The 21,544-nt window shown below is 43.6% G+C and overlaps 1 protein-coding gene across 1 annotated transcript in view; it reads left to right on the forward strand.

Moving 5' to 3' along the window:
- The window catches only part of Wdfy1 (WD repeat and FYVE domain containing 1), a 45,428-nt gene that overhangs the window by 364 nt on the left and 23,520 nt on the right, over positions 1 to 21,544 (forward strand). Inside the window, exon 2 of the mRNA XM_004638157.1 lies at positions 17,449 to 17,516. Coding sequence (XP_004638214.1) covers positions 17,449 to 17,516 — 68 coding nt within the window. The remainder of the gene's footprint in view (positions 1 to 17,448; positions 17,517 to 21,544) is intronic.

The following is a 21,544-nucleotide window of genomic DNA, read 5'->3' on the forward strand; positions in this document are numbered from 1 at the left end:
CGCCTCCAGCAGCCCCCGACCGCCCGGGGCGCCTTCCAGCCTTCCCCTGCGTGGGGCTGCGGCAGGCGCGCACGAGTTTCCGGGCGACCCGGTTACTCCTTCGGGGCGCAGGGGCCCTGGCGGCCGGTTCCCAGGGGTTCCAGGGCTGCGCACCTCGGGGTGCTCGCCTCGCGCTTCGGTGTGCTCCGGGGTGTGCACCTCTTTCCCCTACGCCAGATTTTCACCACTGTTACTAGAACTACCCGAGCGAGCTCTTACTAGATTTTTTTTTTAAAGCAAATGATTCATTTTTAAGAAGACTAGGTGCATTTATTTCAGTAGGAATTTTATTTCTATCTTTACCAGTAAGAAGACCAATATTACTTCCCGCAAAAATAAACTAAACCACGCGAGTCTGTGTACATCCAGTTGTCCCCATCCTGTCCTCGTGCATCTCGCGTTGGATGCCCACCACCCTTTGGGAAAGAATGAGTTGGGTTAGTTTCTTTCACTTAACCAAGAGGAAACTGAGGCTACAGAGGTGAAATTCCATTAGTGACTGAGTCACAGAGATTCTAGCGAGGCAGGAAGCGGAACTCTGGACTCCTCGGTTGTCCTCTCTGGCCCTCAGGGCAGCATGCCTGACTAGGAGCAGTATTACTTGTTTTAAAATTTCAGTGATCTTAAAAAAGACTCTATAAGGATTTAAAACTTAAGTGCTTTTCTGGTGGAGGAAGTGACTGATGTTTATTGCTTTTCTCGAATGACACTTCGCTTGGTCCAAAGAGTGGTCCTAACGAGTGGTAGGTCAAAAGTGGAGAGGTGTCCTGGGTGGAAGATAGGGGACTGCTACTTGCTCTAAGCTAGAGGCCGAGACAGACGTTCATAATCATGGTTCTTTGAAGTAAGTTACTTGGAGGGACTGGCCGCAGTGGGAAGAGAAGCCTAGAGGCCCTCAGCTCCTGTTTGACCTTTTTGTTTGGCTTTTGAATAAACAGGCTTTTTTTTCCCCCCTTAGTATGGTAGTGAGATTGAGCAGGCGGTGGCCTGCCACTGGCCCTGCATTTATGTGTAGGGAACCTCAAACAAGGTGGGGAAGGGATGGGTAGTGCTTGGTGTGTGAAGCAGGAAAGAGGTAGGGAAACACTGGATGCCTGTGACACAGGGACACAACAGGAATGTAAGCAATCGAAAGCAAAGGATGGAGGAAATGTGATATGCTCTCTATGTGATTTGATCATAGATAGCCATGTGCGTGTGGTACGTACCTGTGATCTCAGAGCTCAGAAGGCTGAGGCAAGAGGACTAGAAGGTTGAGCCCAGCCTGCACAGTTTAGCAAGACTTTGTCTCAAAATTTAAAAAAAGTGTGTGTGTGGTGAGGGGACTATGGATGAACTCAGTGTGAAGGCCCTGGGTTAAAAGAAAAAGTAGTCTTTATTGGGTAAAATATTTTATTTCTGACTCATGCATGTTGGATACTTTGCTGAATATTTGGAATACTGGGCAGCAGCAGTGGTGATAAAAATGTTTTAGAAAGAGTGATTACTAAGCTGCTCTGGGACCAATGTATTGTGGGATCAGGGCTTGGGTCAAGTCAGCCCCAGTGGCTCTTGGACCCTTAGCTGATGGTGCCTGTGAGGGTTGGCGCCTAAGGTTCCTGTTTGTGTCTCATGCTCATAGGAATAGCTTGGAGATAGAGCAGCCTTTTCTGTAGATGCTCCATTTCATGAGGTTTAATGAAAGCAAGTGACTGTATTTTCTGTTGTTGGCTGTGCTTTTGGTTACGTTGTCATTTTTAATATCACACCATTCCATGTATTTAGGTGGTTTCTAGATTCTTTCTGTCTTGAATAAAGGATTTATCAAGCCCAGCATGAAAGGTGGCCAAGTTTTTACATTTATTAAAGGTATGCGAAGAAAAGAAATATGCTCTGCATAGTGAGTTCAATCCAACTAACCGTAAGAAAGGAGGTAGACCTTGCGAATGACAGGGCGGGCCACTGAGAGTCAACAGTGCCCTAGCTTATGTTAGCTATCCTTTGTATCTTGCACTCTTCAGGCTGACATGGGGTTTAGGGAGACCTATCAAAAACCTGCCAAAGTTCTGTGGAGAAGAACTGAAGGTAGCACTCTCTGATTGGTTCCGCCTGCAGAGAAATGTTTTGGGAAATGTTCTGTGCATTGCATCCTGGAACTCTGTAATAAAAAGTCACACCCACTTCCCCAGCCAGCTTGCCCCGCCCCATCTCCTGCCTCAGAACCTGCACTGATAAAACTTCTGATCATTGATTTTTGTTAGCCAGCAAAATCAGAGAAAAGCTAACACAAATGTCTGAGGCAGTAGAGCACAGACTTTTCTTATTTATCCATGTATTTGTTGGACGTTTACCAAGTGCTAGGCCGAAACCTGTGGGGTAAAGACAGCCAGCAGACACCAACATCATTCTTTCTGAACTAGGCAGTGTGCTTAGAGATAGCACTTTGGACTCTGTTGCCAGGGTGGTGGGAAGAAACACAGAACAAGTGCCTAGGTTAGGATGGGGTGCAAGGATAGCCACAGGAAGGGGTCAATGGAGCTGGTCTTTGTAGATACAGAAATGGTCTATCAGAGGAGAGATTTGTATCTGCCTTGTAGGCAGCAGGAAAGACAGGAGGAGATTTTAAGGATAAAGAAGCGCAGCTTTGTAGGTGACCTGAGCAGAGGTAGGAGGGCTGCCATGGCAGGAGAGAGGACAGAGTGGGCATCCTGGCATCCAGTGTAGGAAGGGCCTTGTTGTGTCCTCTTAGAAATTTGAACCTTATTTTATAGGCAGTGAGGAAGCATCCAAGAATTCAGAACAAACAGATAATATATTAGAACTTGTGTTTTAGAAATAACAATAACATCTCCCCTCTCTAATAGCCGGGGAGATGGCTCAGTGGAATAAGCACTTCCCTGGCAAGCGCAAGGGCCTGAGTTCAATTCCTGGTTCTCCAAAAAAAACCAAAAAACAAAAAAAAACCAAGAAACAAAAACCAGTAACCATGAGAAAGCCCACTGTGTACCAATGCAAGAGCAGACCTATGCTTGTTTCTGATGGAATCCTCATGTCACCCTACCCCAAGAGTAGCTAAAGTCAGCAGTTGCAAAATTCACTATGTTTTGAAAGTCACATTGTGTGTGCACACATGTGCCCCCACACATGTAAGTTTTACCTGAAAAATCATTTGGTGCTAACGTTTGACCTGAACAGATGTACCTCTGCAGTGTGAAGACTCGGCCATTTTACTGCTGAAAGAGCAGTGTGTTTAGCTGAGGGTGCTTGCTGGGGAGGGTTATGGGAAAAGGGACAAGCATCACCTTGGAACAGCCCTGGGGAGTTAGAAAAGGGAGGCACAAAACTCACTGAAATAACTGCCCAAGATCCTGTTGTCATTGAGTGATGAGTGATACCAGAACCTAGGTCTGACTCTAGGACCCTGTTTCTTTTTGCTGTGCGCCCAGTTTTTAAAATTATATCTGGAGATGCTAACCAGGAAGTATTAATCTGTGAATCATGACTCCACACTAAAATTTTTTTTAACCTTTTGTTATGATTCAATTTTTTCATCCTTTTTTACTTTTCCTTTTTAAAGTTAAAAAAAAATTCATCATTACTCTACTAATTTTCAAGATTAAAGTAATGAGATTGCAGCCTTTCTATACAGTTTTGCTTTAATGCTTAGCGAAAGAACATTACACATTTAAAATAGGGTCCAGCTGAAGTTAATTCATTTTATAAAGTTTCAGGCTATGAGAACAAGAATATTTAGAAAAGCTGTCCGAAGTTAGTATGCACTTTCTGAAGTCTGCACTAGTGATTTTGGCATCTCGTGAACCATAACAGTATCCAGAGCCCTTCTGAGTTTGTAGGGTTGCAGAGAAGAAAGTGCTGGTGTGTAGGTCCATGCCAGGAATACACAGGGTAGGCAGTCCCCATGCTAAAGAATATTTAGTCCCAAAAGTCAGGAGTGCAGAGACTGAGAAACCCTAGTGTAGGTTTAATTTCCTGGTTTTATGGTCTTTCTAGAGCTAGGGTTGTCTCCTTTAAGTGTACATCAGAATCACTTTGAAGTCTTGTTAAAACCCAATTTCCTGGATGCCCTCTTTAGGGTTTCTGATTGCCTGGGACCTGAGAGTTTTCATTTCTGCTGTGTTCCCACGGGATGCTGGTGCTGATGGGCTGAGCTGGGTGCCCCAGAATCCACCCTTTGAGAAATGCTTTTTGTCAGTAAAGGAGGGCTCATCCTCATGTACTTGGTGTGCAGACTCATGGGGGTGAACATGGAGTATATTTTAGCCTCTTTTTAATTTTTTTCTGTCAGCCTCTGGGATGTTTGCTCCCAGACATTCACACAATGCCCACCATTCCCCAGTAAAATCAAACTGTGTATGACAGAGATAGATAGAAAAAAACAGGCACAGTGTTCAGCCACTGTGGAACGGGAAGGCTTAGTCACACCATACCCAGACAGGGCGTTAAATAGTAGCTGGGGCAATGAGCAGTGGGGTCTGGCTAGAAACCTTCTTAGTGGTTAGCAGAAAATGGCACAGCTCCTTGTAGGAATTCATTTTTATATTGTTGGAGTAATAAATACCTTAAGCCCTTGTGTTTAAACTTCATTTTCCTGCTAAATGTAAATGCATTTGTTTGAATTTTAAATTACTGCAATTTGGAACTTTGAAGTTTTAGCAAACTGTAAGACTTTAGTTTAAGATGTTTCTTTATAGTTCTTGAATCAGTAAGTAGTGCTGTCTTTCTTCTTGGGAATTAAAAAGAAACAAAGAAAGAAGCTGAAACCAAAATAACTTCAGTCATAATTCAAACTGCAGCAGTTACTTTCTGGCAGAGGAAACAGAAAATGAGACTACTTGGAGAGCCCAACTATACGCGGGAGACACCAGGCGTTGATTCCCTAGACAGATTGCAGTTTGGGATTTCTTTGCTGGGATTACACAGAAATTTAGACCATCAGAGCCAGTGGATTTTTAAAAGGTAGAAGCTCTATTGTAAAACTGTATAACTGAGCTAGAGCTGCAGGCCCACTGTCTTCATTCTTGAAAAACAGAGCCTGGACAAGAGCCTGCTTATGCTACTGCTCTAGGGGCGCAGAGGCCGGGAATTGTTTTTGCAGAAAACTCAATTTTGTTTGACCAAAGTCAAATACAGGCAGATCTTATTTGTTTCCACTTGCTTTATATATTGCAGAAGGCTGATAAGCAGTAGACAGTACTTTAAAATATCTTTGTAGTATCTTCCTTTCTTCATTGTGCCAGATATTTAATGTCTTTGTTTCCTCTTGAACATTTCTAAGCCTCTTAGATTAAAAGCATCTGTTGTTTGCTAGTGATACACGTAGAACAGAAACAACTTGATGTGTACACCTTGTGCCTAGGAAAATGTGTGCCATCCCCAGAGGCTGTATGTAGAACGCCAGAGGCTTTTTTTGGTTTGTTTTTGGTGCTGAGGACCTAACCCAGGACTTCCAGCTTGCTAGGCAAGCATTCTACTGCTGAGCCAAATCTCCAGTCAGAAAACCAGGGTGTTGACTGCTGTATTTTAGTTGTTCTGAAGTGCCTCAAAGTAGATTCTTTGTGTTAGGAAATCAGCTGAAGAACTGAGAAGGCAGGAAGCCTGGGTAAAAGTGTGTTTACTTCTCTATTGCTGTCAGGATCCCTTACGGAATAGTTAAGAGCACAGACTCTGGGACCCAAGTGCCTAAGCTTTCATCCTAGCCAGGTGACCTTAAATGTGTCACAGAACCTCTTTGCATCATCATTTTCTCATTTGCAAAGTGGAAGGGAAAATTGTACCTGCCTCTTGAGGTTTTATGGAGAGTAGATGAATTGATACAGTAGATGTAAAACACATAGAACAGTGCCCTGCAAAAATGTCAGCTGTTTATTCCTTTTTACTTTCCATTTAATTTCTTTAATGTCCTGAAGAGCTAAAGATGTTTCTGCTTGCTGTGTATGTTTTCCAGCCTGAATAAGGCACTGCCACTTCGGGAGTCACAGCTCTAAATTCTCATAACTGTCTTTGAGTTATGCTTTTTCTTTCTTTATTTGGTCTCTTATGAATCACCATTCCTGAATGCAGTCATATTAATCTCCCTAATAAATCTTCCCCTGCTGGGTTAGTGATCCCCAGACCTGGTTCATTCATTCACTAGGAGAACTCACACCATATACTCATACAGCTGTGCTTTATTAAAATATCGTCCAGGGACACAAATCCTACCCTTGGAGTGAAGACAAGAGAAGACGGGCACAACTTCCAAGAGTTTCTCTCTGTGGAGTCCCACAGGGTATGTGTTGAATTATAGTAGTGTGTGTGAGATACTGTAGCTCGTTAGAGATAGATGAGCGTTTTTTTATTGAGGCTCAGTTACGTAGGTACCTTCTTGCTAATATACACCAGAATTCTAGACTCCTTGAAAGAAAGCAGGTGTTCAGCATGAACCATATGCTTTGTACGAACATAGAGCATGGTGAATCCCTCTTCCGGGTCCAGGATCGTGAGAACTCATGGGAAATCCAGGGTTCTGAACGTGGGCCGTGGACACACTTTTGCCCAGCTTGCCTGGCAGGCCTTTCGTGGACTGCAGCTCAGGCCTGTTCATTAACCCTTCTCTGCCCACTGCCTATGTTTACCCCGGGGCTGTTCTCGTCCTCTCCTCTCTTTAAAGCCTGAGTCCACCAGTAGCCTTTAAATGGCTTCCCTTAGTCCAGTTATGCCCTACTTAGTCTGTTCTGCCAAGCTTTTATCTTGAGCCCAGCTTCCATTCCGCCTTTTCCTGCTAGCACTTTCTCATTAACGTCTTACTTCTTACGTCAGGTCTGTAAATGATTTCAGGGGTGGGGGTGGTGGGACTGTCCCCTGGCCTTTCTGAGCTTCTTCTAGTCCTTGTGCCTTACCCATTATGCTTAACCAGTTACAGTCAGATCCTAGTGTTAGTTACTGTTGTTTTGTTTTTTACTCTTCCCACATCACAGAGCTTCAGGTAGCAGCTTGTTTGTAACTAGCCCCAGGGAGGTTGATGGACTCCACCCTTGCTGTGCCATAGGCCTTTGCCCTCTGGGTTAGCTTTAGTGACCTTCCAGTTCTTTCATAGGAAACAAATTGTGATGTAATGAATTACATTGGTTTCTACAACTAAGTTACTACCTTCCTTCTCTATGATGTGTTCTTAGTAAATCTCTATGAAAGGTGCACACTTATGCTCATTTAGTGGTATACTTCTGTCATATTCATAATGAAATCTTTTTGATTATTTGTTTTTCTTCATTTATTATATACATCTCTACTTAACAAGTCCCTTGAGGATCAAGGTGAATCTATCACAGTCTCAGAAATCCTAGGTGAAGAGTCCCCTTTGACTTTGTCTTTCCTTCCTGTCCTCTTTGTATGTGGTTTACCTGCCTTCTGTCTATAGTGTCCAGTTAGGAAGGCCCATCGGAGCTGGGGGTGCTTGGAGTGATGTCAGTGCTGAGGGGGGCATTTTGGTTTGAGATGATGGTTTATAAAAAATACCACCACAGGGGCTCCTCACTGCTGCTGTTCCCTCTGCTTCCTGGAGCAGTGTCTTCTCTTCTGTGTGCGTCACTCACCCCTCATCACCACCGGAACCCATTTGGAATATCGCCCTTTATCTGGCACTGCCAAGTCCCAAGTGCATCAGGCATCTATCCTAACAAACATCCTGCTCTTTCGCTGTTCCAGCTCTTGCCACATTGCATTATCAGTACCCAGTGAGCTTGGTTGTCTTTACTAATTCAGTGGCAAGCTTCATTTGTAACCCCTACATGTGTAAAGCTTAATAGGATCCCAAGCATGTGCTTGACTGAACCAGTGAACAAACCTGTCAAGAGTCGTGAAGCCTGGAACAATTTGAAACAGGCTGCTGCTGTTAAATTGCGCTTCTTTGGGATTAACTGAACCTTACTTCTCAGCTGTGGCTGAGTTTGCAGCTTCTTTTTTTGATCTTAAGACAGTATTACTTGGATCATACTCAGACTCCAGCCTCTAGATCATTCCTATTGTTTAGTGCTTGGAGTCATTGTTAGCCTTCTGGCGGAAGTGAGGTCACAAAAAATCATTTTGCTGTCAGTAGTGAAAGATTATGGCAAGAATGGTTCCCAAAATAAACAAACAAAAAAATGTCTAGAAGGTCCGCCCCCTGGCTGGGGTGTCACTGAACTCACCTGAGCAAGGCATAGATGCTCTGTCCTCCGTCCTCAGGGACCTTTCTCCTTTGGTGAACAATCTGCCTGAGGCATGATCTGGAATCTCTCCCTCCACATTGGGGTGTGGAGGTGGATGGGAATTTTTCTTTTCCTCAGCCAAGCAAATTCTCTTCTCTGAGAATAGGCTGGTGTCTCTGCTTATTAGTTTAGAGTTTCAATTCAGCAACAGTCTAATATTTTCCTTCTGTTATACTTGCGTCTGCCATAGGAAGTCAATGTTCTGGAGAGTTGGTTGGAAGGAAATTTGTTATTCATTTATAAAAACAGATTGTAAATCAGACGTGGTGGTACATGCCTATAAACCCAGCGCTTGGGAGGCCGAGGCAGGATTGCCATGAGTTCAAAGCCAGCCTGTACTGCATAGCAACACCCTAACTCAAAAAACAAAACCAAAAAAATAAAATAAATAAGTGGGGGGAGGGAATCCCGAGTTATACTGACAACTATTTCATGACTTTTTCCTTTAAAGCTAACATCTTAATCTGTATCATTTCTAATTTTTACTTTACTAATTTTTTATTCTCTTTAAAAAAATAGAAGTGAGGGTAACATCTTATTGTTCTAGAAACCATCTAACATAATAACCAGCATTACAGATTTTTGTCTGTGTCCCCTGCAGGTACTATCAGAGTACAAAAAGCTTTAGAAATGCAGATGCTTCCTGTGAGAACCAAGCCTTGTGATTTTTGCAGAAATACTTGTGGTTATTTGAGATTCTTTTATTTGTGCGTATGGCTTCCAGGCTTATCCAGATAATATACACTGGAAGATGTGTGTGAAACTTTCACTTTACTGTGAATACTTAAAATAGGTGAGGCATAAAGCTGGCCTTACATTGCTAGGCTGGTGGTTCCCTAAAATATATTTTAACCTTGTTTTTAATGAGCTCTTTGAGAGCATCCAACAGAGGGACTAGAGGAAATGAAAAAGAATCCTTGTGGCTAGTCTGATCATGAGACATCGTTCAGCAGATTAAAGACTAATCTTCACAGAATAAATTTTAATTCTTAATCAGAAGTAAGATAAGTCTCCTTTTCATATATCTCCTTCAGGAAGGTAAAAGAATGCACAGAATCACTTCTTTGTGGACAGAATGAAAATAACAACTTTATCTGAGCTTTCCTGTGACACAGGATTTAAATTAGGATTTGCACAAATCAAGGATCATTTATTTAAATGAAGAGTGAAACTGGAGTTATGATATTTGTTTACTAAGTACTTTAAATCCTTGGCACTTAATAAAGACCAAATGTCTGTTATATTTTTTTAATTTTGAGGTCAGATTTCTAAGCATTCTTATGGGTTTTTTGTTTTTAAGAGAGGGTCTTGCTGTATAAATCAGGCCTTGAACTCACTGTGTAACCCAAGCCGCCCTCAAACTCAGAGATCCTCTTGCCTCAGCCTCCTGAGTGCTGGGATTGCAGCTGGGGACCACCACACCCAGCTTCCTAAGGCATACTGTTAGTTGGAGCAGACAACATTGTGTTAGTTAGCTCTTGCTGTATAACAAAGCACCTCAAAACCCAGTGCTTAAAGCAGCAGGTCATCACTGTTACAAGCCTGGGGGTCAGAGCAGACCTTTTGGCTCAGCCAGGCTCATATGGCCTATGACCTGACCTGCTGTGTCGCTCCGACTATATGGATAACCCGGGGTTGGGGGAGGGGGGCGAGTCAGTTGGGCACAGGTCTCTGTTCTGTGTGGGGTCCTAGTCGCCACTCCCACTGGCTTGTGACAGCAGCGTCAGGGCACGTGTGAGAGTATCCAAGGCCTCTCTGCCTAGCCCTGGCCTCCCTCACCTCAGCACATTTTGTTGGGCGGCACCAGCCAGTGCAGTCAAGGATAAGTAGAATAGATGCTTCTAGATGGGAGAGCCGCAGAGTCAGTGAGTGGTCAGCGCGTGCAGGAGGGGAGAAGCATGGAGCCTAGTTCATCATTCACAGGCCACAGCACTGACAGTTGTGCTGCATACTGTAGCTGGATTCAGCTAAACCTGGACCAGGAGAGATGTTGGCAGTCACTGCTCCCATCTAGCTTGGAAGTCAGTTTCTCTGAGCTTTGATATTCGACCTAGCTGGTTCCACACTTTCGGTTTTTTGTGGGGACATGTAACTGAATGCTTCACAGTGGCAAATGGCCTGAGTTCCTTCTTTGAAGGTTACGATGTGGAATTTGCTGAAAAAAAAATTGGTTTTGAACAATTGTTTTATTAGCTGCATAAAGATGCATTGCTGTGAATTATTCACCTTGGTAATGTCCTGAGACATGAGTTTTCCCACCCTTGCGAGGAATAAAATTGGACAGAAGAACTAAATGGAGTCAGCCAATCTGGTGCGCTGCAGATGCTGGTTATGTGATTTTGGGGCCTGTCTCCCTTGCTCCTGCCTGCTCAGTGCAAAATGGAGGCCGGAGCGCCTGCTGTCTTTGCCTTGCTGCGTCTTGATCCCAACAGGCCGTGGGTTTTTCCTGGATCCTGCTTTGTGCCTCCAGTACAGAAAGGAGCTTGCTCTGGAAGCTGAGTGGGGGCGCGGGTGTGTGGAGAGGCACTGCTTAGCCTTTTGCGTCCTTCTAGCCGGGACCCTGAGCCTTTGCCGGAGGCTCTGTCCTCACTCACTGTCCCTCTGCAGCTGCCTTCTTCGCCCTCTGCTCACAGCACCCTTGGGAGCAGTCCTTGAGGCTCCTGTCTCCACAAGCCTCCAGCTCTGTGGCTGCGGGACTCCTAGCAGGGGCCAGCGCTTCCTCAAGCCTCCACACTGACCAGGTTCCCTGAAGACTCAGGCTGGGCTGAGCAGGCCCTAGACCTCTCCACCCCTCCCTGCCCTGAGGCACAAGTTCACTTTGAAATACAGCACCAAGCTCAGAGCTGACTAGGCCTTGTCAGAAAGGAATGCTGGCTCTGTGCTGTGCAAATTCTGATTATTCTCCCAAGAGCTGAAGACCTGACTGCCCTGTGCTCAGCCTCATCTACTTTGGAAGGCAACACCGACAGACATTCCCTTGCTTAGATAACAGAACATTTTTTCCTTTTTAGATGGCTGGCCACAATATTGGTTGCAGGGGAGGATGGGAGAGCCTGGACTGCCCATCCTTAGCATCCTCATAGGAGCCAGAGTTGCCCGAGGTCACTTGCTGGTAGAGCGTCTTTGCACCATGTGGCTAGAGCCCTAGGGTTGATTCCTGCCACTGCCCTAGCCTCCAAACCCAGCACAATTAAATCACACCACAGTTGCCATGTGCCTTGCCATTTGCCCCTGCCCTTACCACTTAGCCCCACCATGCAGCCAGATCTGGTGTGACTACACAGCTTAGTTACATAATTTTATATCATGCTCTTTTAAATAGAAATGGACATTTCATAACCATTTTTACACATCTTTCAGTCTTCTTAACAGTTTTAATGACTTTGTATGCTATTTAATGATTCTCTCATTAGCCCGTTTCTTATTGAACCTTTTTGCCAGTGTTAAGTCCCTGGCCTATGCGCACAACTCACTTTTAGGTATAGTTCTTCCTTCCTGTTGAGTGAGCCAGCAGTCGCCAAGGCTAGAGCCCCTCGAGTCTGGCGTGCTGTGGTAGCACTGGCATCACCTTCAGGCCAGTGTGCACCCTCACTGTGTTGAGCAGAAGTCTTTGCAGAGAGTTTTAATTTAGAATGTGCTGACAAAGAAAAGAAAAAAAAAACTTACGAGAACCCTAGAAAGCCTTATTTACCTTTCCTTACTGTTTTAAATTCTTTCTCTGCTTGTCTGGTGGGAGGTGGCACATGCCTGCAATCCCAGGGCTCTGGGAGGCTGAGGTTGGAGGACAAATGCAAGCCCGACTTGGACAACTTAGCCACTCAGCAAGACCCTGTCTCAAAATTTAAATAAAAATTAAGGGCTCAGGATGTATCTCAGTGTGAAGGCCCTGGGTCAATCCCCAGAACTATTAAACAAGTAGATATTTCAGAATTACTTAAAATAAAGAAATCTGACTCAACTAGGGCATTTCACTTATCTGGAAAACATGAGGTATCTGTGATGCAGAATGATAGACAAGCATGGCGCACAGTTGGGGACACTGTATCTATGTGTGCATACATTGTCATCGTCCATGGAAGTGGAAGGGATGGTAGTCCCCAGAGGCCCCAGGTTCTCTTACTAGCAAGGCAGGGAGACAGATGGCATGGAGAAACTTGGAAGCCACTTTTGTAGGCTCAGAAAGGAAGACAAAGTCACACTTCCTTTCCAAATACCTTTTGGAAAAACAGCAGACTGTTATTTTTAAATAACCCAAAAACAGAACTTGGAAAAGAATGAATACATTTCTAAAGTTGACTTTTAAGGAAGGATTTCTTTTCAGACTGACATGGTCTTAGAATATCCAAGAAGATCCAGCTGCTAGAAAAATGAGTAGAATCAGTAACAGGCAAAACATTAAAAAAAAAAAAAAAAAAAATGAGTGTAGGTGTGTGGGAGTAAAGCTGTCAAAATATTAAAGGAGAAATTCAGCTGTTTTATCTTAGTAGAGAAAGCAGCTTAGACATATGGCAGAAAATATTGTGAGTTATATAAAAATTAAACCATCTGATCTTGACACTTTTGTGATTAGATGGTTTTTATATCGTCATAGAGGTTTTAGTGGTTTACATACGGTAAAATGTTAGCAAGTTGTATTATTGTGTTGCTTTTAAGTGTTTGAGGAGTGGATTTTGCTTCCAGTTTACTAGATAGTATATTTTTTAGCCTGGCATTTCTTGATTTCTTTAATAACTATCCCAACTTCTTATTAACAAGCCTATTTTTACAAATATTTGTTAAAACAGTTAAGATTCTGATCATAGCATGAAACATTCCTGTGTATGTCGTGGAGATTATATGACTGTTTAACACAAGTTTGTTGGGGTGCTACAGTGTCAGAGGTTAAGCATAACACTGATTTGACCTAATTGTTGAAGGACAAGGGTGTAGTTTGAGATGTGGAAGAGAATTCCAGGTACAAGGCAAGGACGCAAGGGAGAGCTGACTGTCAAAGGTGAGCGCCTCATTTGGAACGGCTGCAAACAAGGATGCTTTCTCGGCTTCTCTGGCTGTGATAGTCAGCTTTTAAATGAAACACTTGTGAGAGATCATATAAACCTTGCTGATTTCTCAGTTTGCTACTTTGGTCCAGTGTAGGTCTACATTGTGCAGACCACATTCTATGCTGATGTTTGCCCTCCAGAGGAGATAATACTGTTTTAAAATGCAGGGATCAAGGTAGATTTTGTTTTACCTTGGGTTGGTTTAAATATCATCATGAAAGTGCATGCAGTTTGACTGTTTTGAGGTCCAGTGATTGATTGGAAAAGATGACCTTTAAGATCTCCTTATAATATCGCTTTCTGATACCTGAGTATTGTCCTTGCCCAGGGGAGAGGGAGAACATGTGCCCCTGAATCTGTTGAACTCCCTACGTGTTCGTGATCTAAGACCTTTGGGACTGAAGAGCTTTAGAATCTGTCATCATTCTCTTCTTTTTTCCACTTAAAGATCCTGAGAGATAGATAGCTCTCGGGCCTACTCTGTGCTCCTTGTACAAATGAAGGCCTGTAAGCTTGAAGTGCCTCTGCATAAACCTTGGCTGCCAAAGGACCATGATCTTTGTTACTATGTGTTGGAAGTAAATCCTTGGTCACCCAGTTGCTGGCCTTTCACTTATTATACCTCTGTGGCTTCATCTCCTGTACTGGAATGTATTCATAAGCATTCTGATCTAAGTAATAGACTACAGTCAAGGTAATAACCTTAGTAGCTCGGTTCTAAGAATCATTATTGTAAATGTCTCTATAAGCGTTCTTTAATTCTTTAGATGAAGGAATTGTACTGAAATGGTGTCCATCCTGCCATCTGCCTAGAAAATCCCCTACCTAGAGAGGAGAGCTCTAGTAGGGTGGTGAGGAAGATGGGTTTAGGGCATGACCTGAGGGGGTGTTTTGGAGGAGTTTTAAGAACGCCTCTCAGTGGGTTGGGGCTTCAGTCTGGAAGTCATAGAAGCTAAGTTTGCCAGTTGAGCCCTGGAGATGACTGCAGTGCGTGCTGAGCCCAGCAGTGTTGTGATGTGTTGTAGTAGGGGTGGGCCAGAGTGGAAAGAGTCCAGTAGGTCACAGGACAAGGGTGACTCAGAGAGAGTCCTGAGTGCAGGCTGTGGTCGCCATGCAGAGGATGACAGGTGAGGGCCAATGTGATACTGTTGTTTTGTTTAAGTTTAGAGAAGCAGTCTTGCTTTGTAGTTTAAAATGAACTTAAATTCACCGTAGCTGAGACTGGCCTCAAACTTATAGGAATTCTCCCATCTTGGCCTCCTGAGTGTTGAGATTAAGGTGAGCACCACCACACCTGGTTTATTATTATTTGCTTATTCTTTTTTTTTGGTTGTGCTCTAAGCCCATCTACCTCACTACCTACTAAGAGCTCTTCTCTCCAGGTAGGGAGATTTTTCTAGGCAGATGGCAGGATGGACGCCATTTCAGTACAATTCCTTCACCTAAAGAATTAATGGATGAGCTGGCCAAATACCTCAGCAGATTAAATCACCTGCTTAGGTAGATGCAGTGGCCAGGGTTGGGTCCCTGAAGTGCAATGCCAGCCCCGCCTCTGGGGTGCATTGAGACAGCAGTTGAGAGTGGGTGTGGTGGCATGCACCTGTAATCCTAGCTCTTGGGAGGCTGAACACAGGCAGCTCACTATGAGTCTGATCTATCTAGTGAGAACCTTTAGACCCTTAGACCCTGTAATAAAATACAGGAAAAAAAAAAGAGTCAATGGAAGGTTATAATAATGATTCTTGGGGCTGGTGAGATGGCTCAGTGGTCTAAAGCACCTACTTAGAACAAGCTAAGCTAAGCAAAGCACAGAGACCGGGGTTCAATCCCCCAGCACCACATGCCAGCCAGCCCCCGCCCCCTGGTGGGCTAAGCTGGCCACACACACACAAAATAAATAAATAAATAAACAAATAAATAAAAAACTTAAAAAAAATAATGATTCTTAGAACTGAGCTACTAAGGTACTACCTTGACTATAGTCTGTTACTTAGATCAGAATGCTTACGGATCAAACTCGGGACCTTGTGCTTGCCAAGCAGGTGCTCATGCTGCCGAGCTATCTCCTTGGCCTTGTTATTTACTTCTTAAAGACAGTGACATTGTTATCAAGCCTAAAGAAATGAGTGGTTAGGGGCCAGGGAGATGGCTCAGTGGAATAAGCACTTCCTTGTCAAGTGCAAGGGCCTAAGTTCAATCCCCAGTTCTGCAAAAAAAAAAAAAAAAAAGGAGCGGAAGAATTTAATATCAATACTTGATTGTCACATCATGTGTCCACATTTTAAAGTTTGAATTGGGATCCAATAAATGTATACTTTAATATATATATATATATATATATATATATATATGTTTATTGAGAGAAAGAAAGCTCCTGTCCGAGAGAGGGACAGGAGGGGGGCCCAAGTGGGTTGTTTCCCCAAATGTATACTTTTTATTGCTTGATGAATCTCTTAAATTTCGAGAGTCATAGTCTTGTCCTCAGTCTTTATTTTTTTCCTTCTCTCAAGGTATCTGTAGAAGACACTGGGTAGTCTATCTGTGGACATTCCTGCAGGCTTGCTCCTGTGTCTTTCTGCTGCTCTTCTTCTGCCCTCTGTTTATTCTATGAGCTGGTAGTTGGATTGGGGATTGATTGGGTTGCATTAGCCCTAATGGCTCTACCCAGATGAAGTGGCTTTGGCCTCACTGTGGGGTTCCATCATCATGTTTGTTCATTTATATGAGTGAAGGCCAGATTCTCTTAACGTAGCCTCTGTGTCGTCTCAGCACACATGGGTGAGTTCCCACAAAGGAGTGCCAAGCCACCCTACTATAGCTAGCTAGAGCCTTGCTGTCTACCTCCTGACTTCCTGTCCTCCTCTCCCAGAGGCCACTACTGTTCTTAGATTTTCATCCACACGACCAGTTTTACTTTTGTGTGTGTGAGTGTGTGTGTGTGTGTGTGTGTGTGTGTGACACCAGGGATTGAACTCAGGACTTTGTATTTGTTGGGCAAATGCTTATTCTACTGAGCTATCTCCCCGGCCCCAACCAGTTTTACTAGTCTTAAACTCCAAATGAAGAGAAAAAGGGAAGCATATGTATCAGTGTAGGGCCAAAAATTGGCTCAGCTTCTGCTGTGTGCCAGAATCAGAGTTGCTGCTGCAGGGTGAGCGAGCCAGACAGAGCTGACCTTTTGCAAGGGAAGTTGGTTGTACTAGCTTGACGGAGGCAGTCTTGAACAAAACTGAAGAAAACACAATATAAAAAGAGCCAAGTCCTCTGGCCCCCAAGAGGAAAAGGGCATGCCCCCATCTGATTTCCTTTCCCTTAATTTGGCCAGCCTACACTGGCTATACCTTTGTGGTTGTAGTGACTGATAAGTGCACTACAAAAACACTGTGCCTGTAATTATGACTGGCCTTTTGCAGTTGGTCGGGTTAGGATCACTTCAGAGGGCTGGGCACAGTGGGACCCCCGCTGGTGTGGACAGAGCTAGGGTTCTGTGAGCTCAGGGGTGGCCTGCAGTGTCCTGTGCTGTTCTCAGCCTTTGCAGGGAACCCAAGTGTTAAACTTCAGCTGCTGCGGTCCTTTGTCATTTTCCTGCAGTTGCACAGGATTTCCTCATTGTCCTGCATGTGTCTGATGAGAAAGGTACTTAGCGACATGGTGTGAATGTTTTCCTCCTGGGAATGAAGCCTGAGAACTATCGGAGAGCTGAGCCTCGCTTGCCTGCCGACCCCTCTTCCTTTCTGCCCCTCACCTCTCCAGGAGCATTTTCTTTCCACTTAGATCCACTGGCTTCCTAAGAAGGCCAGGTTCATGCAGTTTGTCTTACTGAGAAAAGCAGTCAGTAGTGGCTGGCTTTCTTTGTCTTTACACAAATAACATTCCTGTATCTTTAAAATTATTTGAATCGTGACTCGTAGGCCCTATATAAACTTGTCAGTGGCCACACTGTATATAGCTGTATATAATGTATGTGTATGCACTATACAAACTATGTCTTATGTATGTGTATACATATATGTGTATATATATATATTTTTAGTTTTCCAGTTGATTGTAAGATTAGTTAGGAAATGGTATTGGAAGTTTTTATCACATCAGGTTTTCTTGGAGCACAAATACTGAGTACATTTTTCCTCCTTTCTCCACAGGACCCTCCGTGTATGGCTGAAAAGAGACAGTGGCCAGTACTGGCCCAGCATTTACCACACCACAGCCTGTAAGTCACGTAATTGCTCCCACAAGGGCAGCAATTCTGATGTCTGTGATGATGAAAGTTTCAAGATGTCTGACTGAAAATTGCAACTGGATTTCCAAATGAGTTTCTTAGTTGCCTAATTCCTCTGAGAGGCTGTGATAAACTACAGTAAAACTCCTTTTGCAAGGGAAGTTGGTTATACTAGCTTAACTGAAGTAGTCAAAACTGAAGAAAACACAATATAAAAAAAAGCCAAGGGACTGGGGAGATAGCTCAGTAGAATAAGTACCTGCCTGGCAAGTTCAAGGTCCTGAGTTCAATCCCCTGGTACTGGGGGAAAAAAACCCAAAAAAACTAGCCAAGTCCCCCCCTTCCCCAAGAGGAAAAGGGCATGTCCTGATCTGATTTCCTTTCCCTTAATTTGGCCAGCTTATATTGGCTGTACCATTGTGGTCATAGTAACTAATACTTGTACTACAAAAACACTATGCCTGTAATCATGACTGGCCTTTTGCAGGGTCTCCTCAGTAATCTGTGGGTATTACTGAGGGATGTAGCCCAAGGCACAATTTCTAAATAGAAGATTTTTCACCAGTCAGGCGTACTGTAAACATAAAGCTCCGTGCTAAAGCATGGAGACTTTAAAATAGTCCTTGCGTGTCAGGACCTAAAGTTACGTGTAAATTCTAGCCCTTCAGGCAAATCCAAGAGACACTGAAGACCTCTGTCCCACTTAGTTTCTAAAGCCCTTTTGAGAACAAAGTTCTATAGAGAATGCCTGGATGTCACCCAAGGCCAGATGGGGGTGACTTCTGCCATCCCAAATAGCCACAGGAAGGCATCCATCAGTTGCAGATTTCCTTTGGGCTTTGGTCCTTAATAAGGTATTTTCCTCAGTTAAGGGTTTCTGTATTCAGACAACCCTTATAAGACAAAAGACTTGGCATCAAGACAAAAGACTTGATGAGTTGCTCGCTATGTCATGTTGATGGTCCCCAAAGAAGAGTTGTTACCAGCTGTCCTAGACGTTGCGGACACTGATCCACAGCTTTCCTAAGTGGAATTCCAAAGCTGTGGAGTTGTGATCTGTAGTTGGTCATTTTCCCAAGCACCTCCCTTCTTAGTTAGCATTTTCTTACCTGTGCATCTATTCCATTGTGCATGCAGTACTTGGAATCTAACAGTTTTCACCAAGGGTATTATCAAAAGAATGATAACATTTTACAACATATAGCACCTTTGAAAACCTGATCGTGGTTTATTGTGCCAAGCATTTTTGCCCCCCTGTTGTTCTTATATCACATTATGATTGTGCAAGCCTGGTTTCTCTCCCTGCATTCTCACCATGAAATAGGAAGTGACCAGTATCTTAGGATGATGAGAACAAAAGACGCCTCTGTTGGGCTGATTCCTTCTTACTTCCCAGCAGCCCAACCATCCATCTGGGAGCTAAAAGTAGCAGTAGCTAGAGGAACTGATTCCAGGGCCTGGAATGTTTTGCCCCCCTCAGGGCAAGCGCAGTGGTGCTGGTGCCTTGCCTCACACTCAGACCCTCCTCAAAGTTCTTATTTTGGTTTTAGCTTAATCTCTCAAGAGTCCTCAACCTTGAGTTCATGCTCATAAGAATAGAGACTGAGGTGGATTGTATTCTGTATTTCCTTCAATTATATATTTCCCAATACTTAGTGCAACTGTCTAATTAGTATTTCTGCCAGGGCACCAAAAGCCCAATAGAGGTGTGTGCTCCTTAGCCTGTTAGGTCTTGGGCACGGGGTATGGCTCTCTGTCCTTTCCCTCACTGAGCAGCAATTTCCAGCTCACAGCAGGGAAGGGACAGCACCTCAGCATGTGCAGACACCTTCCTGTGTCACTGCTCATCTTTGCTCAGCTCATCGCTTCCATGAAATTCTTTTTTTCTTTGTATTTAGTGCAGGGTCTACAGGGTCTCACTACACAGATTGGACTCATAGTGATTCTCCTGTTTTTAGCCTCCCAAGCACTGGGATTACAAGCGCGCACCACTATGCCCAGTCTCAGTCACCATCTCAGCGCACCCTAGGGGTGGGGCCAGCACCAGCACAGCATGTAAGGGATTGAACTTTCGTCTGCCTAATCAGGCAATTTAATCCACTGAGCTGCCTGGTAGGCCCTTCCAGGGGTCTTGATGGCCTCCATCTAGACCTGTGTCTGCTGACACTGCAAGAAGATGGCAGAAAAAACATCACAAGTGAATTCTAAGAAACTACTGTCTGTTGGAATGACTTTTAAGTTCAAAATGTAAGAAGACTGCCATGTTGACTCTAAAAACTCTGTCAGTTCCTCAGCTGAAGATGTTTTCATGGTTATCCACCAGTGTAAACTTTGCCCTGCAAGCTGACCGATCGCTAAGGGATCACTTGTGTTTTATGTTGCTTCTGGTTGTCCAGTTGTTCAATAACTACAAAAATCACGTAACAAAAATCATTGTAGAGTCCTCTGTAGCTGAAGAAAAGTAGCTCTTAGTTTCTGTTTTACTATGTGCCTTAAGGCTTTATTAATAATCTAATTTTATCACTGCAACTGCTATGCAAGGTAGATGGCGTTTTTATCATGTTGTGAACAAGGAAACTGAAGCCAGAGGGATTAACTTGATGGCTTGTGATTAGAACTGTAATCCATGCCGGTTTGTAACTTGTAACCCATGCCATCCACCACAGTAGATCCACAAAACTTTGGATGCAGAGAGCCAGGCAATAAATATTTAGGTTCTGTGGGCCAGAGCGTCTCTGATGAGTATTCACTTTGGCACTGTAGCAAGAAAGCAGTTGTGAAGAGTATGTAAACAAAGGGCCCTGGCAGTGTTCTTGAAAGCCTAGCCCTTATGAGCAAAGCGTGCAGTTGACTGGGCTTGGCTCCCTGCTCAGTGTTAAACATATGATTTTAGATTGTACTGATGTCTTCCTAGAAATCCACAGATTTGAAAGATCATCTGTATTTTTCTTGTTTGTAAGTCTGAGGGGCTGGAGAGGTAGTTTGGTGGTCTAAGTACCTGCCTGGCAAGAGAAAGGACCCGGGTTTGATACCCAGTACTAAATGCTGTGCCGACCCTGGGACTCCTGGTGCGCTGTGCTGGCCACCAGAATTGGGCGTGGTGGCGCACGCCTGTAGTCCCAGAGCTGAGGAGGCTGAACTAGGAGGATCACTATGGTAGCCAGACCCGTACCAAATATATAAATAAAAGGTTAAAAAGAAAAAGTAAAAGACTGTGAATGTGACATCCTTCCTCTTTGTTTTGAAATTTAAGTTGCTTATCTCAGTAGAAAAAGATGGGACATCACTGTATACAAAACAAAGGAATGGGGGTAAAATCCAAACAAAGGAGGGAAGCATTTAATTTTTTTTTAGTTGCAGAAATTTTCTGTCATAACATTATACACTGACTTTTTATACAAGAGAGATTTTGGAAATTTGCAGTTATTTTATTTTGTTGAGAAATAGCAATGAGACAGTTTCAAAATGATTAATAGGGTAGTTTCAATAATTAATACAATGTACATTGTTATCTTCTTAGTGGTTATCCATAGTACAAGAAGCAGGCAGGATATCCTGGCCAAACACTATTAGTACAAATCTTTCTTCTCATTGAATTAAGTGAAAGTAGCTTTATATCTATCCTAACTATTCTACATATACAGATACAAAATGGTCCTTCCTTTGTATCCCATTTTTTTGTTTAGTCCTGTCAGAGATGAGTATTCCATTGATAGCCAAATACTATAGTTGTGTGAATTCAGCAAAACAATCCAACACAGTCCAGCAGTGTACAATAGTAGTGGGTTATCTGCAGAAGTTGTTGACTTGAGCCTTTCACAGCTCAGCATATTAATATGACTTTACTTTATATATCTCATTTTTATACTTTTCTGCTGGATGGTTAAGACCAGGATAAAGCAAGACCTACATAACAAGAAATGTAACTTTTGTATCTGATAAGGTCAGTCAAGTCCTTTCAGGATTTATCCTGTAACCCTGTACCACACTTTATAGATCCTTTGTCAGTGTCAGCCATG

This window comes from Octodon degus, unplaced genomic scaffold (genome assembly GCF_000260255.1).
Source record: "Octodon degus isolate 3935 unplaced genomic scaffold, OctDeg1.0 scaffold00096, whole genome shotgun sequence".
In the NCBI taxonomy this organism is placed as follows: Eukaryota; Metazoa; Chordata; class Mammalia; order Rodentia; family Octodontidae; genus Octodon; species Octodon degus.